Below are 19,276 nucleotides of genomic sequence, written 5' to 3'. Positions count from 1 at the left end.
CAATATAATGAAGATGTGGTGCCAAAAAGAACTCTGGTTAAGCACTGTCTTAAACTACAGTCAGATCCAAAGTGCAGAGAATTTTTTTCAGAAGCCACAAGCTGCTGACAAATAACAAAGACATGGCTTAAAGCACTAACCAAGGTTATCAAGTCTAGCAGGACAGAACTAGAAAATTTTCTCTAAGGAATGGCCAAAACTGACTAATTTATTTGGTGTCGTTAAAAAACATTTATTTTATCATTTCACCTGCTCTAACTGCGTTAGAGTCCCAGGTGCTCAGCTCCACACCCTTGCTGCAGAGAAATTTGGTGGGAGCTGGTGTAACACCCTAAAGGGCAAGGGCAAGAAATGCTGCCTTAAATATTCTCTGTTTCATATGGACTCCTTGTAATTTCTGTTCCTGTACTCGATTTGAGAAATTTTTGTATACTGCTTATGAAAGTCTTTCAGAGCTGTAAAGTGGGATATAAGTATTCTAAACAATTTTTTTTTAAAAAAATCATTCTGATGAGAAAAGTCATCAGGGATTCACATAATCTGCAGACTCAAAACTCTTCTTTCCATAATAATTCTAGCAAGCTACTGTGTCATCCTCACGTAAATAAAAAACCATCCCTCGTTTCTATTCCCCATGAGTCTCAAATGACTTCCTTTTTGCTTGCAAGTGAATAAAGAAAGAGAGATGAGAAAATAAAGTATATTCATAACATTTCACTCAGTACTCTGTCTTTTACAGCCTCAAAATATGAGACTCTCTCAGGAAAGACAGTGACATCATGATCGATCACCAAAATAGAAATATAGATTTTAGCTTTTCATCCCTTGCTACAACTCCTGAGCCCCTTTAAACAGATATGGAAAACTGCAGACTTCATTTAATCAGCATATTTGGTCATGTAAACTTTAGACATGCTACTTTCTCTTTAATTCTACAAATGATCATCAGTTCCTTTCTGTATATAAGTTGTAAAGGATTGAAATGGTTTATAGTAAATGAAGTAAATATATAGAAAAATGATATCGGTATCACTACAGTTCAACCAAAATACATTAACCGCAAGTTGGTTGTAGAGTGCTGTAAGGAAGGAAGCACATCAAGCAACTTTATGAAATTTTATGAAATAAATAATATTTATAACATTTGGTCCTCACTAAGTACTACAATGAAATCTGTAAACATGCTGTGTACATTTGTGCCGTTTTATAGTAGAAAAACTAAGGAGTAGTTTAAGAGACTGATTACACACAGTAAGGTAACAAGAACCTGAATACTTCTCACCTGTAAGTACAGCTTTTGCAGAGGGATCTGCAAGATCCAAGGCCGACTTCCCATCTGTGTTTCGAATATTTGGATCAGCTCCATGCTGCAGTAGCACTGTGCAAAGAAGGAGGAAAGCTCTGAAAACTGACTTGCAGAATGAATACATTGGCCATAAATAGTCCCAGTAACCATATACGGTAATATATTACACACACACACACACACACACACACACACACAAACAAACAAACACAAAGACCACAATCAAGAAAGCGTCTCCCCCTCCATTTTTGCATTTCAAATGACTTCGAAACATGTTTCAAAAGTATCTTATCCAGGGAGAGGAGAGGGCAGTTGTTGCTCAAAGAAAAAAACAGTCTTATTTGGCCCATGGAGTTAGCCATGCTGTTCCTGAACATCAAGTATAGTTGTCTTACATAGATTTACAGTGCCATCTTATACATATCAGATGCAAGTCTCATTGAGCTAAACAGGCCTAGCTACCAGAAAAGAGTCCACAGAATTGCATCCCTAGTTATCTTTTTTCCAGAAGGCTAGCAAGCTACAAAGCCTTACCAGACAATTATTAGACTGTAAATCTGCACAGGCTATGCATAGAATAGTGTAGTGGTAGCATAGCAGTAACAGCAAGTTGTCTGACTTTGGATTACTAATAATGCTGACTTTTGTTCAGCTTAGTTTTTCATATATTAGCTATTACACTCCTATACAGATGAAAGCATGAAACTAAAGCAATAAACTGAAGTATTGTGCAGTGTTTTACACTAGCAGGCAGCCATGTAAATTTCTTTTTCTTTCAAAAGGGATTCCAGATAATTAAGGATCATGCTCACTTTTCCTTTTTTTTCTCCCTTATTCTTTAGGGTGAACAAATAATATAATTTATCTGACCAAAATCCTTCATTTTTTAAAAAAATAGAAATTTGTTAATATAAACCAATACAAAAATACCTTAAAAGTGAAAAGAGACCTGAATACAAATGCATGCAGAAATAGAAAAAATAAAAGGAAAAATACAATGGGAAGGAAAACCTGAAAACAATTGAGAATTCAATACCGCATTCAACTATCACATATTTAAAAAGGGGTGTGTGACAGAGAGTCAATTCAGCTGTCAATAAAGCCTCTCCACAAGTTTACCTGCAGGGGGTTTAGTGGGCTGTTCAACAGAGTTAACATATGAAAAAACTTTTACCATGTCAAATAAAAAAGATATGTTTTTAATGAACACTTAAGGACTCTCCATTTATGTGTCAGATATTCTGATCTTTTGCTAGCCACTCCTCTCAGGAAGGACATGATTTGGACTTCCAACAGGAGGCCACTAACAATCTAGCTGCAGAAAGAAAGATAAACACAAGAGGTTTATGCACGATGGGTGAGTTGGTCTGGGGATAATACCTGTGAGCTGATGATGGAGATATAATCAGAATCCTTCATCAAAAAACAAATAACCAAGGAAGTTGATGAACAGCCAAAACAAAGATTGTATCAGTTAAGTTCTCTGTATATGCTGATAAATATAGAGGAACTGATGTAAAGAGGCCTTTTCAGACATTCTGTAGCACCTGAATATTTTTGCTTTGGTATCAGTATTATTGTTGTAAGATACCGTATTTACTCGATTCTAATGCTCACCTTTTTGGGCCAAATTAAGTTGCAAAAATTGATGTGCGCATTAGAATTGATGACACATTTACATTCGCCAGCAAATACTTTGGTTTCAAGGTTCTGAAAACTGAGGTGTGCATTAGATTCAATGACGCATTAGACTTGAGTAAATGCAGTAACAACTATGGGCCCATAAGATATAATACTATTGAAAACCACTGAAAAAAGACATATTTTTGGAAAGATGCACTTACCAATACACACATCTATCTTGCCTTTGATAGCAGCTTCATGCAGAGGAGTATAATTCCAGTTGTCTCTGGCATTTGGATCTGCGCCCTGACACAGCAACAGGCTGACTACCTCAGCATGACCAAATGAACAGGCATTATGAAGAGGTATCAATCCACCGTCGTCACGAGCATGGACATTGGCTCCTGTCTGTAATAAGTGTTCCACTACATCCTTTCTTCCAAAACCTGCAAAAATATGTAATTTGAGAAAAACCATTAAAATGTTGAACTATACAAACATTTAGAACAAACAAATATATATATAGTTCACCTAGTACATTGTGCAAACTAAGACTTAGATTGGATTCATGAATATGGAATACTATTTTCTTGCTAATTTCATGTAGTTTAGGGTAGCTCCTTCCTACCTGTTTGTACCACCAGAGGGCCAAATCACAACAGTAAATACATTTTTGCATTGGCATCTGTGTATTTGGTGGTGGTTTTCAAGAAGTAACCACAGCAAGTCCCAATCTGGACTAGGATCACACAACATGTGGACGCAGATTCAACCCTTTCCTCTGTTGAAACAGCCCCAATGAAATCCCTGATGAAACTGCCATTTTAGCAAGTTCTCCTTCCTATCAGTCTAAATAACAAAAATGTTATCAATGGTATAAGAGCACTGAAAAGGTACTGTTCTAAGGCACACTTTTGGGTCATATGAGTAATTATTTTAGTGCAGGTGAGGACAGGCACAGAACAGAACAGCCTGAAATACCATGCCATAAGGCTAACAATGCTCAAGAAAATGGGGCAGCAAACACAAGATCCCTGCTTAAGAGTCCTGTGAAATGCTTAATATATTTGCTTCTCTATTTCTATAGCAAAACGCTTCCGCAGATAGCACAGTTCTTTTGGTATTCTGGGATCCAGATGACCTATTGACCACGGTGCTAGTACATTGCGTCAGCCTCCCATACACAAACGAACTACATGACGAGACTAGCACCTTCTTTTTTACTTTGGAGTATGCCCAGTGGTTTTTTTTTCTGAGGCTGAGGATTCTTTGTATCTGAGATTATGAGCAAGCAGCATCACTTACTGCATAATCTCAGCCTGAGTACAAAACCATAATTTTAAATCAATAGTCCTTACACTAGAATATTTAACCCAAAAAAAACCTATGAGATATGTGGAGAACTAGTGTTCTCTTCTCACAGTTCACCACTTTTTTTAAAAAAAAAGGATAGAGACCCCTTTATTTCCAGTCTCATCTCTTGAAGGTTTTTCATTCAGCAGTAGCTCCAGTTGCTATTATGTGCACTTGTAATCTGACTTCATCATTTCTGAACACAATTGACTAAGGATGGGTATTGTAACCCAAATGAGACAGCGCTAACGGCTTTAATAATGGCACTTTTACTTGTCTCTATTTCTACAACACCCCAAAATGAAATGTGCCTACTCTGTAGTTATGAGCTCCACATTTCTCTGCCTTCAGGGTTGAAACCCCAGAACATGTACCAAACTAGCTATTAACTGCCGAGCACAGGATTACAGTAAATTATCTAGTACTGGATTTGACTAAGATTTTTATTTGCAAATTGTCGTAGTCCAGAAGCTCTTGGTGGCTTACAATGCCATTTATGTAGATGTGGAAAGAATGCAGATTGGTAAGAATATTTATTGCATAGGGTAACAAGGCCTAGGGTTCATAGTCTGGGTGCCCAATGCTGTATTTTGAGTCAACCTGTAATTTTAGTGTACCAGACATGTTCAGCTTTCTTAGTTATTAGTCAATGAAGCCATATATCTCAAACTGTCAAAAAGTTACTGATTGGGATTGTCTGGTTTTGGCACCGGCATATAAAGGAGACAAACAAATTTCCAGTTTTATTCCTTTGGTACCCAACTATCATGTTTTTCATAATACTGCACTGGTTTTGATGGTGCACTGAAGAAAAATGTTTAAGTCATCCACTGAGGCCCCCACTCATTTTCAAAGGGTCCATGACAAGTTTGAAAACTGCTGTCCTAGACAAAGGTGTAAACAATACAATTTTTAAATAATAACTGCAAATAGTGAGTAAAATTGTACCTACATACAAAAAAGTAATGCAAGCAAAAATATGAATTTGATTTGGAAAAAACACACATCGCATATAACCTAATAAACAGTAGTTTCCGATTCTTGTCAAAATAGTCTGTGAGTTGCAAGACAGAAGGGGACAACATGGATGCCTTTCAGGAATTCTTAAATTTGGTAACTAGTGTGAGATCAGGGCCACCTATGTTTGGGAGAAACCTACTTGAAAGAAGGAATAGCTAGTTTTGGAAAAGAAAAACTTGCTTACTCCTCATATTGTTCAGCTGCTAGACTGAGCTACCAGAAGTTTTGTTCAGAGAAAAGGAAAAAGAAAAATTGGCCCACCAGAAGACAGCCATCCGTGTAGTGCAGGAGACACTACATCCCCCCAACTCTTCTTCAAATTGCTCAGGGCATGCTTCCCTCCCCCTATTCTATCTCACAACCACCCCATGAGGTAGAATAAGCTGAGAGGGCCAGCCAGTGAGCCTCATGGCTAAGTAGAGATTTGAACATATGTCTCCTCGAAGAGGGGGGACCTGCACCAAGGATGGGGAACTTCTAATCTATGAGGTGGATGCTGTCACATGTTTAATCTCAACCAGCCTCTAAGCATTTCTAGGGAGCCACTTCCTTCCAGAAAGGGCCAGAGGGTACAGCAACCAATTGAGTGCTGCTACTGGAAAGTGCTCCAAGATTCCCCCCTCACCTGTCTTTCCTGCTCCAAGAGAAGTATTAATTCATAGTGTCTTCACTCCCGCCTCTCTCTAGGAGTGGTAGTTATATTGTTTAGTCCAAGCATGGCCAAACTTGGCCCTCCAAATGTTTTGGGACTACAGCTCACATCATCCCTAGCTAACAGGACCAGTGGTCAGGGATGAAGGGAATTGTAGTCTGAAAACATCTGGAGGGCCAAGTTTGGCCATGCCTGGTTTAGGCCATTCGCTTGATCCCCACCTGAGGAGCTAAGCAAAACCCCAGCATTATCTTCCAGCCATTACAATATATGAACCTATGATATTTATAAGAGAATAGAGTACAGTTAATTACCTGACTAATAGTTGTGTGCAGCCCCCAATTGATTTTTTTCTGTGGGTCAGTTGCCCTTGATACTAAAAAAGGTTCCATGAACTTGGCACAGAAAAACACCCTAGGAAACCCCAAGCTGAACTCCTTAAGGTGAGACACATCCTATTTGTCAGCTCAGCAAATCTAATAAATACCAATGGGATTTGCATCAATTTTTTCATGCGACCCTTTTAAACCAAGTTTTTGAACACTTTCTTCAGTTGACATAAATCCTTTAAAACCGTGGGTATTAAAGTAAACATTTTATATGAAGTAAACACCAGATACTGGTCTGATGTCCTCTTGAATCTAAAAGCTACATAAATATGGGTTGTATCTAGTGTTATGTCATATTCAGGCTAGACCCTTTGAAATTAATGTACATGACCAATTTAGGTCCATTCATCTCAGTGGATCTACTCTGGATACCACTGAGTTGCATATACCTGCCATGTATGATCTTCCTGAGAGTCCTGCATTGTAGGGGTTGGACTAGATGACCCTCAGGGTCCCTTCCAACTCTACGATTCTGTAAGTACAGATGTGGACTTGTCCTTTTAGTGTGACTTTCAGGAAAAGTCCTAAGCTCTAACTAAGATACACAATACTTTTGAGAAAAGAGAAGCATTAGTTCTATACTCACTAGAGCCTCTTCACTCATTACATGGCAACAGAAGCTGAAGTTTGCCAACAAGAATACACTAAATTAGGAGGTGCAGACTCTGCTGGCTCTCTGAGACAGTTATCACAACTAGCCTATTTATTTATTGAATTTCTATACCGCCCTATACCTGCAGGTCTCAGGGAGATTCACAGGATAAAATCAGAATATAAAACCACAAAGTAGATAATCATAATAAAAAACAACAACCCAACAAACCCCCCCTTCCACAATTAACTGCTCATGTGAACAAATCTGTTTTTCAGTGGTGGCCTTTTCATTTGTAGAATGCTCTTCTCAGTGCATTCTAAAATGCAATAAAAGGTAAAGGTACCCCTGCCCGTACGGGCCAGTCTTGCCAGACTCTGGGGTTGTGCTCCCATCTCACTCAAGAGGCCGGGGGCCAGCGCTGTCCGAAGACACTTCCGGGTCACGTGGCCAGCGTGACAAGCTGCATCTGGCGAGCCAGAGCCGCACACGGAAACGCCGTTTACCTTCCCACTAGAAAGCGGTCCCTATTTATCTACTTGCACCCGGGGGTGCTTTCGAACTGCTAGGTTGGCAGGCGCTGGGACCGAAAGACGGGAGCGCACCCCGCCGCGGGGATTCGAACCGCCGACCTTTCGATCGGCAAGCCCTAGGCGCTGAGGCTTTAACCCACAGCGCCACCCGCGTCCTGTAATGCTCATCATTTAGTGGGGGCGAGGTGGGACTTCTTGTTCCTATTGTGTTGTAGGATAAGAGTTTTAGGGATTTTGTATTGCACATCATTTGCTAGATTTTTGGCTTTAATTTGTTTCTTATTTTATTTATTTATTTATTATTTTATCTTGTTAAATCACTTTGAGACTTTTTTGCTACAAAGTGACTAACAAATGTAATAAATAATGTTATATAATATTTGCACGAAAAGGCCAGTAAAGTAACTCATGCAAACTCTCCCTCCATATTCCGCAAACTCAATAAATCACACTGTACTTTGGAGACAAGAGCAGCAATCTCACACAAGTTTATCACGCCAACACTAAACTGCTCACACAGAGTGGGCAACTCATGGTAGCAGTTATCGGCAGAGAAAAATAGCAGATTCCAATTCACAAAAACTTATACCAGTCTAAGGTATCTTAAAAACCTCAACCACAGAATGCAGTGGTAGCCAATGTGGGGGCCCTCCAGATGTTTTTGGACTACAACCTCCATCATCCCTGACCAACGGCAAAGCAGGCTGGGGCTGATGGGAACTGGAGTCCAGCAATATCTTGAGGATAACACATTCACTACTCCTGTGCTAAAATCTGTACCAACAGGATACAAGTGGTTGCCTCATCAACATTTTATGGTATACACCTGAAATATTAATAGCAGTAATGTTGCAATATGTGAAGTGGCCCTTAGAAGCATCTGATGCTTCACCTTAAAGTGACATCAAGGGCCTGTGGGCCTCTAGTCTACACCCTTGTCCTTTAAGAGGTGGCGAATGAAGAACTTAAAAAGCTCATGACCATTCACCTCTCCAGGGTGGCTTAGTTTATAGCAGGCCCACAGTCAGAGAACTTTCAAGGCCTTCTTGTCTTCCCTCATCACCCCTGCTGTGACTCCAATATTAGCAGAGAGAGAGAGAACAGATGGGCATTCCTTCTGGGCAGCTAACTAATCACCAATTCTCCTTGCTATTCCTTTGGGGGGGGGGAGTCTGGGCAGAGGCAGCTCTTACCTGAAAGGATTTGTTCCTCCCTGCTGGACTGCCCAAACAGAGCAGGAGGAGGCAGCAGCAACTCCTCCCCTTGCTTACTTACTTACTTACTTATATACTAGGCCCCATCCTCCAGAGACTACCACCCACAAAAAAGGGGAAAGTGAATGAAAAAGAGCAGTGGGGTGGATGGCTGCCCCAGGGAGGCAGCAACCACCACCTCCTACCCCTTGGTTTGGTTGCACATTCCCCCCCCCCCCCCCAGTACGGAAGTGGGAATCTGTCAGAGGGCCCAATCCTCCCAATCGGGCAGCCCAGAGAGAAAGGGCCAAGTAGGCAGAGGCTGCTCCTGGAAAGGACAACTACCGCCTCCATGCCCCTTCCCTTGCTGCCCCTGTGTGGGACACACACACATACAGGATAGATGCATGATTGCTGTGCAGCCCTCAGACTCTGGGCTGGAGGAGGAGCTGTTGATCCAGCCACTACAAGCAGAGTGGACCACAACAAGCAGGGCGGAGGTCCATCTACCTCCACCCACCCACCAGCAGGAAGCCAGCCGCCAGGGTGTCAAATTATAAATAGACAAGTTTTCTGCCCTCTCCGCCTCTGATCTGTGCAGAAGGAGCATCCCTACTGTATTTTAATATTTGGTTGGAAGCCCCCCAGAGTGGCTGGGGAAGCCCAGCCAGATAGGCAGGGTATATTATTATTATTATTATTATTATTAAGAAAGTAAATAGCCTTTCTGCCTCTTCTGCAACCATGTTCAACCTCGTACAGATCCTGGGGAAGTGAAATATTGGGGTGCAAAACCAATGACAAACCTAGACAGCATCTTAAAAAGCAGAAACATCACCTTGCCAACAAAGGTCTGTATAGTTAAAGCTATGGTTTTCCCAGTAGTGATGTATGGAAGTGAGAGCTGGACCATCAAGAAGGCTGATCCCCGAAGAATGGATGCTTTTGGATTATGGTGCTGGAGGAGACTCTTGAGAGTCCCATGGCCTGCAAGAAGATCAAACCTCTCCATACTTCAGGAAATCAGCCCTGAGTGCTCACTGGAAGGACAGATCGTGAAGCTGAGGCTCCAATAATTTGGCCACCTCATGAGAAGAGAAGACTCCCTGGAGAAGACCCTGATGTTGGGAAAGATGGAGGGCACAAGGAGAAGCGGACGACAGAGGACCAGATGGTTGGACAGTGTTCTCGAAGCTACCAGCATGAGTTTGACCGAACTGCGGGAGGCAGTGGAAGACAGGAGGGCCTGGTGTGCTCTGGTCCAGGGGGTCACGAAGAGGCAGACACGACTAAACAACAACAACAACGACATTCCCTTCCCGGATTAAGCACACTTAAGCATTGCAAGGGGGCCGTTCCCCGCAGGCACCAGAGGACCCTCTCGGGGCAACGCGCCCCAGGCAGCTGCCCGCCCCGCCCCCCCCCCCCCCGTCGTCCCCTCACCTGCCGCGAAGTGCAAGGGGGTGGATTTCCTCCCCGCCATATCCTTGGCGTTGACGTTGGTGGCATCCACCAGGCGCCGGACGCGGGTCACGTCCCCATTGCGACAGGCCTCCAGCAGCTCCCGGAAAGTGCCGCTTCCCACGGGCGCGGAGGGCGGCTGCAGAGGCGGGGCGGGCGGCTCGGGGCTCTCGGCGGCGGCCGGGCTGGAAGCGGCCGAGGACGACGACGACGGCGACGAGCCGGAGCTGCTGCTGCTGCTGGTGCTGCTGTTGGCGGCGCTGCTGGCGCCCGAGCCCGGAGGGGGAGGAGGCCCGGCGGCCTCGCAGACGCTCTCCGGGGAGAAAGGCCTCTCCGCCGCCGCCTCCCGGCCGCTGCTCCCGTGAGCCTCCCCCTCAGGTCCGGCGAGGCTGGGCCTCTGCTGAGGGGAAGCTCCGAGGGGGGAAAGGCTGGGGCTCTGCGGCGGCGGCGGCGACGCGGGAGTCGCGGCCGGGTGGTGAGGGGGGTGATGCTGCTGCTGCTGCTGCTGCTGGGAGCGACGCGACGACGAAGCCGCCGCCATTTCCCAGCTCTTAAGAGCGGCCCGGTCCTGTCACTGCGGCAACGGCGACGGAGCGCCCGCCCTCGCTTCCGCCTCCTCGCAGCCAATCGGGGCCCAGGCTGGGAGGACGTGACGTCACGCGTCGGGATGGCTACGGAAGCGCGTAGGGAACTGGTTCCCTGCGCGGGGCCTAAAAGTCAGCCAGCTCTTTCTTGCCTGCTGACTTGGGAGTAAGCGCTGCTGAAGAGGGGAGCTTACTTCCAAGGAAGCAGACAGATAGGGCTTAAGAGTCTCTTCTTTGTATTTTAGTGTTTTGTTGGAAGATGGGCGGGGTATAAATAATAAAATATTATTATTATTATTATTATTATTATTATTATTATTATTATTATTATTATTATCATTATCTTTCCTACACACTTTGCTGACATCAGAAGGGACTCCCGCTATCCATTTCACCTGTACTTAGCCAATTCTTTAGTTATGCAAAGTCTCCTCCTCACAAAAAAGGGGTTATCTGCTAGATTAAGCTCGCCCAGCTGGTTTGACCTCTTTTTATCAGCCACTTCTATAGGAAGGGCTATAAAATCAGAGGCCTGGAGGGGATGCCGGAAACCTATTTACAGTCCAATTCCAAACTTAATTAATTTACGACAAGATAACTGCAATCTCAGTTTAGGCACATGCAATCTTGAGAGTCTTCCTGCCTGCTCGAATTCTTCTGCTTTTAAGGCTGAGCTTCTCTTTGTTCCTGTGGATGTTTACTATCCCAAGCTTCATTAGTGTGCGACCCAGAAATTCTGGATGCCAAAGTTTTGTGCCGCAAACCCTGCGTTTTGTGCCGCCCCCCCCCCCCCAAAACTGAATAACTGACAACAGCAAATCGGGGTGACAAGTTATTGGCAATAAATCCAACCTTGTCTAATTGACTCCAAACAGGTGCCAAGGTTTTGTGCTAGTTTTATGCAGTTTTTGCGGCAAACCTCATGTTTTGTGCTGCTCTCCGAAATGAGTAATTTACACTTGTTATTAGAAAAAACTGCTCGCTTTCCCTTTGGGGATATTCCAGAGCCCGAATAGAGTCCTTAAGTGGGTTCCCTATCTGTACGAGAAAAAGAACAAAGGCCAACCAGAAGTAAAGCGGCTAGTAAGCCTGATCTTTATTGAAGGAAAATAAACTGTTGCAACAGGGTCCCCACTCACGAAAAGCAGGAGGGAGGGAAACCCTGAAGAATGGGGCGCAAACCCTTACATAGACTTGAAGTTGACCACCCTGTAGCCCAAGACCATCCCCCCCCCAAAAAAAAATCACACATACGTCACAGAAGGAGGTGGTATACAGCAGAAATCCTGTCTGCCAGGATACCTGATAATTGTCACTGATTGCATTACCTGGGAAGTTTGGCCATTCTTTTGTGATGCTTAACACTTTTGTTCCTGACTCTAGCACAGGCTCAACCTATTCATACACAAATATGCCCTTAAGACAGGATTTACAATCAAAAAGACAATGAGAAGGCTTCCCCCATTGTAGAGGAATATTTGAGGTCATTGGGAGAGTCAAAATGGCTTCAGGTTTACTCTCCCATACTATTTCAGACTCATGGTTCATATATGTGTGCATTTATGAATAAAAAAGGTAAAAATAAAGGACCCCTGGATGGTTTAGTTCAGTCAAATGTGACCATGGGGTTGCGGCGCTCATCTCGCTTTCAAGCCAAGGGAGCAGGCTTTTGTCCACAGACAGCTTTCCGGGTCATGTGGCCAGCATGACTAAACCGCTTCTGGTGCAACGGAATACCATGATGGAAACCAGAGCGCATGGAAATGCTGTTTACCTTCCCACCACAGCGATACTTAATTATCTACTTGCACTGGTGTGCTTTTGAATTGCTAGGCTGGCAGGAGCTGGGGCAGAGCAACAGCAGCTCACTCCATCACGGGGATTCGAACCACCGACCTTCTGATCGGCAAGCCCAAGAGGCTCAGTGGTTTAGACCACAGTGCCACCCGCGTCGCATTTATGAATATTCTATATTTGAGACCTTAAAATTCTTATAACACACTCAGACAGGGGTCACAAGGAAATGGCTAAACCTCCAACTTTGTCCAACTGATTGCAAACTGGTGCCAAAGTGGTGTGCTGGTTTAGTGCTGGTTTATGGCGCAAACCTCACTTTCTTCTTTTGTGAATTAATTTTTATTTATTTTTAAAATTTATAACACATCAACACCAAATTAAAGCTAATTTAATACATTTCCAAAAAAAAACTGGCTTCCCAGTCTCTTTCTCAGATATTTCCATTTCTTCCCCTTTTTCATTCTGCTTATTTTGCAGATTTATCTCTAATTACCATCCATTTATTTAAAGCAAATTCCTCATCCCTCAGTTGTTCGTTTATCAACTCCTGCGTCTATATAAAACAAAATTATCTGAGACTGACTGACATTTACAGACTCACTCTGAGGCAGACAGTAGCATCACACAATATACTTGCTGCTCTAACAGTTAAAACTTAACTACAGTTGATAATTCAACTAACTGGGGGTGGGAAATGCCTCAGGCATATGACATAGCAGGATTCTGTGCTACAGCATTAACCCTTTGCATATTATTTTGGATGCACCATTTCCACATTCTGTGATAATAACTGGAGGAATCTCCACCTAAGGGGAGACTCTTTCAATCAGAATTCTTTAAGCCCTTGGTAGCTGAGGCAAGATGGATTCTAGAACTACCAGATGAGCAGCCCAAAGCCTTGGAAACAACAGAGCCAACTTCATCCAAAATAGAATCAAGAGTTTCATTTGATTATGTTACTTAAATTGTGGCACTGTTATTCATATTAGGGATGGTGTTTGGTTTTGCATGTGGAATTTGTGTTGCATTTCTTATGCTGGGCTGTATCCAGCATTCTCTTTCAGATGAGCTTTAATGTTGCCCAACAGAGGAATCCGACACATCAGTTGCAAGGGGAATTGTGCGAGATATAAAATATAGTCACCAGGGGGTGTTCTCTACTAGGGATGGGATGATCAGAGAATTCCAATGTACTTTTGGTCTCACCGGAACTCAGAGGTTCCTTGCACCCTGTTCCATCCTGCTGTGTGCACTCTTTATGTGAAATACATGCTTTCCAATGCATACACCAGAAAGAAATTTGTATGCAACTTTTTACATTAAAAAAAAATGCTAGTGCACAGAAATACATTGCAAAATGTGAAGAAGCAGGGGTTTGTTTTCAGGAGCATAAAAAGGTAAAGGGACCCCTGATCATTAGGTCCAGCCGTGGCTGACTCTGGGGTTGCAGTGCTCATCTCCCTTTATTGGCTGAGGGAGCCGGCGTACAGCTTCCGGGTCATGTGGCCAGCATGACTAAGCCGCTTCTGGCGAACCAGAGCAGCGCACGGAAATGCTGTTTACCTTCCCGCCGGAGTGGTACCTATTTATCTACTTGACATGCTTTCGAACTGCTAAGTTGGCAGGAGCTGGGACCGAGCAACGGGAACTCACCCTGTTGCGGGAATTGGAAACGCCGATCTTCTGATCAGCAAGCCCTAGGCTCTGTGGTTTAACCCACAGCACCACCCGTGTCCCTTCCAGGAGCATAGCATATAATTAATTCTCTCCCCAAACTGCCCCCTGCCAAATTTGTCTTCTGTGCAGCCCAGGACGTCCATACACACTGCCCAGGCTTGCACCCTGGGTAGGTCACTTTGGTCTTGCTAATGCAGCAATGTGACTTCACCTCCTGAGGCACACTCCATTGTCTCTGGAGACAGACATATCGCAACAACAACGATAAAGGTTCAGCATCCAAAATGGACCGAAAAGGGGAGGGAGGAAATCACAAGATACATTTCAGCCTCACAGATTTCAGGCTTGCAACAGGGGTCGAAATGCAAAGTTGAAACCAACTGCAGCGATCTCTGATGATACAAGTCTTCCTTTTATCTTTGCTGTCAACAGCCAAGGCCAAAAGTTAATCACGTTACTCAGATAACCACATGGAGGCAGTCTTACTGCATTTACTAGTTAACTTTATTTCACCTTACTCAGCCAAACCTTTTCCAACAGTAACTTTTTCTGAGCTACAGGTGCGTACACCCACAACCACCTTCAAAGCACATTCCCCCTCCCAAATAATTCTGAGCACTGTCACTGACTTCCCACAGAGCTGCAATTCCCAGCAGCAACCCTTACCAAATACAGTTAAAACTTTGTTAAGGGAGAGGTTTTCAGGCTTTCCACCTCCGGGGAACTCTTTCTACATTAGCTTGTCTGCTGAGCACATCTGTCAGTGCATTACAGATTGTCCTGGGGCATATTTGGGAGGGAGGGAGGAAAAAGCATGCTCTGCCCATGCAGGGCACCGGCCAGGATTCTTGGAACGCACGATGAACCAAGAGCGACCCCCTGACACGCCAAACATTGCAGAAGTTCAGTGGAAGCAGGCATGTTATCCTTCAAGAAAGCATGCCTGTCAAAAGTGATCTTCTCTTTGAATATCATCTAATAAGCCTTGCAATGGGACGCGGGTGGCGCTGTGGGTTAAACCACAGAGCCTAGGACTTGCCGATCAGAAGGTCGGTGGTTCGAATCCCCGTGACGGGGTGAGCTCCCGTTGCTCAGTCCCTGCTCCTGCCACCCTAGCAGTTCGAAAGCACAAAAAGTGCAAGTAGATAAATAGGTACCGCTCCAGCGGTACCTATAGGGACGCGGGTGGCGCTGTGAGTAAAACCTCAGCGCCTAGGACTTGCCGATCACATGGTCGGCGGTTCGAATCCCCGCGGCGGGGTGCGCTCCCGTTGCTCGGTCCCAGGGCCTGCCAACCTAGCAGTTCGAAAGCACCCCCGGGTGCAAGTTGATAAATAGGGACCGCTTACCAGCAGGAAGGTAAACGGCGTTCCGTGTGCTGCGCTGGCTCGCCAGATGCAGCTTGTCACACTGGCCACGTGACCCGGAAGTGTCTGCGGACAGCGCTGGCTCCTGGCCACTAAAGTGAGATGAGCGCACAACCCTAGAGTCTGTCAAGACTGGCCCGTACGGGCAGGGGTACCTTTACCTTTACCTTTTACCAGCGGGAAGGCAAATGGCATTTCTGTGCGCTGCTGTGGTTCGCCAGAAGCGGCTTAGTCATGCTGGCCACATGACCCAGAGGCTGTATGCCGGCTCCCTCAGCCAGTAAAGTGAGATGAGCGCCACAACCCCAGAGTCGGCCACGACTGGACCTAATGGTCAGGGGTCCCATTACCTTTAATAAGCTTTGCAAGGTTCCCCAGCACTTTACAGTGGCACCTCGGGTTAAGACCTTAAGTCGTTCTGGAGGTCCATTCTTAACCTGAAACTGTTCTTAACCTGAGGTACCACTTTAGCTAATGGGGCCTCCCGCTGCTGCCGCACGACTTCTGTTCTCATCCTGAAGCAAAGTTCTTAACCCTGTGATAGGAATTTTGAGGTCTTAGATATATGGTAATGTTCATAAGTGTACCAACCAAGCACGTACATAGATCAGCACAGGAAGACCGACCTGAAACCATTCTGATTCCCAAAGTGACCAAATGTTCTCCCTGCAAGGAGGGAAGGGGGTCAGGGAGCCTTCCCATTGTCTCAGGAATTGAGTAATCAACATTTTAATGGGTGGCAGACTATCAGGAAAGACAATCAGGAAAGACAATCAGATAACCTGAGGGAAAAAGGAAAAACAACATTCAAATTTCTGTTTTAGACCACCTTTTCTGTGATGTAGGTATGATGTATCTGGGGGGTGGTCTAAGGCAGTGTTTCCCAAACGTTTTTGGGCAACGGCACACCTGTTTACCGGAAAAAAATCTCGCGGCACACCACCATTAAAGCCCCGCCCCGTGACGTCAGCGCGCAGCGTCACGCCGGGAGGGACGCACAAAAGTGAAAGTTTTTTCCCTTCCCCTTGCCGGGGTGGGAGGAGGCAGCAGAGCGAGGGACTGAGGGACGGCGGCAGCTGAGGCGGCGGCGATAGCGGGCGGAGGAGGAGCCGTCGCCGGGAGTTGCTGCTGCTGCTGTTGCTGCTGCTGCCCGGACATGCCGGCCTCCTCCTCCTCCGCTGTCTCGCAAGCAACCCACCCTCCCCCCGCTTTCCCAGACCGTCTCCCCCCCCCACCGCCGTGTCCCCTACCTGTGCTGCAGCCCCACTAGCCCCAGCGTGATCACATGGGGCACGTCCAGCTCCGTGGGCCACAGGCCGGAGGCGATGCACCCGAACACGCCGCACTCCTCCCGAATCCCCAGCTCCTCGAATTCCATGGTGCCCGAGCGAACACGTGTTGTTGTCAGCGCAGCTGCTTCTGTTATTGCCGCTGCTGCCTCCTGCCGCCGCCGCCGCCTGGGTTTGAGGGGGGGGGGCGGAGGAGGAGGAGAAGGAGGCGGCGGCCTCAGAGGCGCGAGTTCCTCTCCGCGCCCACCCCTTGCGCCCGCCTCATTTACATGCATACATTACGAAGGGGCGAAATTCCCCGCCTCGGGGCTGCTCCGCGTGGTGGAGTTGGTTTCCCCACCCCAGAGGAGCAGAGCAAGAGAGGTCGCCTTCGGGGCGGGGGGGGCTACTTTGTATCTGCCTTTGGACACAAGTTAGCTCCCGCTCGCTCTTTCTCTCTCCCCACAAGTTAACTTTGTTTCCCTCTCTCTTTCTCTCTGCGCGCGCGCGCTTCTGAGAGCGAGTTTTGCCCAGTGGCTCCGAGAGTGTAAACGGCTGGCTGAAGTGCTGAGGAGACCGCGAAGGGCGGAGGGAGCTGGGCTTCGCGCGCGACGGAAGGGGTTATTCCCCCCCCCCCCTTATGGAAACGGGGTTTGAGGGAATAAGGGGTAGGGAGGAGACTTCGGTTTTTGCGCGACTGAGCAGGGGAAGGGGGCGTCGGCGGGCGCTCGCCTCAGATTGGAGAAACGCTACCAAAGGGTTGTGAGCGGGGGGGTGTGTTAAAAACATCCCTCCCTCCGTGGGTGGAGGAAAGGGGGCTGGGAGGCAGGATGTGGCCCCGGCGGAGAGTTTTAGGTGGCCCAACCCCTTCCCTTTCCCAATGAGGTGGAAGCATTGGCGGGTTTCTGCAACCGCGCCCCGCCCCCTTCCGCCGTCCGTGCCCCCCCCCTCCCTTCGTACGCAGCCCCAAAAGTGCCTCCGGACTCCGAACGCGCTTCTTTTTCGGGTCGCTTCCCTCTCGCGCGCTGCTCACTTGGTTTTGTTCTCTCCTAGGCGCCCGACTCGCCCGCCTCCCTCCCACGGCACACCAGCCGGTGTCTCACGGCACACTAGTGTGCCGCGGAACACCGGTTGGGAAACACTGGTCTAAGGTTACACCCCTTCTGTGATGTATGTATGATGTTTCTGGGGGTGGGCTTGATCTTTGTTGTTGTTGTTTAATCGTTTAGTCATCTCCGACTCTTCGTGACCCCATGGATCTACAGGGTAGCAATTTGAAAAATCTTTCTAAGGCCTTGCGTGCCATTGTTCTGGGTTCCTCCTCCTTTCCTGCGGGTGAGGGGAGCACCCTGTTGCAACAGATCAATAAAGATCAGGCTTACTAGCTGCTTTGCTTCTCAGTATTCTCTGGTTGGCCTCTTGTTATTTTCTCCTACCAATAGGAAACCTAATGTAAGGACTCTATATGGGCTCTTGGATACCCCATAAGGGAAAAGGGCAGTTTTTGTTTACAACAACCCGAGGTACTATTTTTGGGTTAGCGGAGTCTGTAACCTAAAGCGTCTGTAACCCGAGGTACCACTGTACTGGAAAACACTACTCTCATACCCTCTAAGTGTCCCTATTTTCCAGGGACAGTCCCAGAATTATGAAACCCACCCCGACAAGGCTCAGTCCCGCTTGACTCAGCAGCTCTGGGGAGTAGGCAGAGGGCAGGGCTGCCCTGGATGGGAAGAAAGAGGGAGCAGAGCAGAGTGCAATGGGATTTCCCAAAGTGTGGCACCTAGCAGCTCTCTACTCAAGTACCCTCTCCCCAGCAATCTAGTCAAATAGAGTGATACTTCGGGTTACATACACGTCAGGTTACAGACACGTCAGGTTACAGACAGGTTACAGACACTCGTGTTAAGAACTTTACCTCAGGATAAGAACAGAAATCACGCGGCGGCAGCGGGAGGCCCCATTAGCTAAAGTGGTGCTTCAGGTTAAGAACAGTTTCAGGTTAAGAACGGACCTCCAGAACGAATTACGTTCTCAACCTGAGGTACCACTGTACTCGCTTACACTTAGAAGACCATCCAGAGCCGATGTGGGCCTAAGCTTAAATATTTGTATTTATTACTTATTTGCCATATTTATATCCCATCTCGTCTCCCAAGGAGCTCAAGGCAACACACATGGTTCTCTTCCTCCCTATTTTATCCTCAAAATGACCCTGTGAGGTAGGTTAAGGCTGAGAAACTGTGACTGGCCTAAAGCCACCCTGCGAGTATCACAGCTCACAAGTTCCACTCTCCTGCTCCGAATGGATGTTTGTACTAGTGGGGAGGCTGGACCCTTTGTGGATAAGGAAGGTGACTGCAGCCGCCTCACCCAGCAGTTCTCTCCTCACAATGCTGTGCTCCTCTAGATCTGCAGCCCGGTATCTGCATCACCAGAGCTCATCTCGCCTAGCCGGCTG

General features: G+C 46.4%; 1 protein-coding gene across 2 annotated transcripts in view; it reads right to left on the bottom strand.

The window, feature by feature from the left end:
- The window catches only part of TNKS (tankyrase), a 71,215-nt gene extending 60,494 nt beyond the window's left edge, over positions 1-10,721 (bottom strand). Inside the window, exons 1-3 of one of the 2 annotated variants that reach the window (XM_028713069.2) lie at positions 10,105-10,721; positions 3,151-3,375; positions 1,283-1,378 (exon numbers count right to left, since the gene is read on the bottom strand). In XM_028713069.2, the coding sequence (XP_028568902.2) occupies positions 1,283-1,378; positions 3,151-3,375; positions 10,105-10,663 (880 nt within the window). In that variant the 5' untranslated portion in view covers positions 10,664-10,721. The remainder of the gene's footprint in view (positions 1-1,282; positions 1,379-3,150; positions 3,376-10,104) is intronic. The other variant, XM_028713070.2, reaches the window with a different exon arrangement.
- Positions 10,722-19,276: the final 8,555 nt, after the last annotated feature.

The sequence above is a fragment of the Podarcis muralis genome, chromosome 17, assembly GCF_964188315.1.
Source record: "Podarcis muralis chromosome 17, rPodMur119.hap1.1, whole genome shotgun sequence".
In the NCBI taxonomy this organism is placed as follows: Eukaryota; Metazoa; Chordata; class Lepidosauria; order Squamata; family Lacertidae; genus Podarcis; species Podarcis muralis.
Note: the sequence above shows the minus strand (reverse complement) of the source record. Positions and strands in the feature narration are given on the sequence as shown.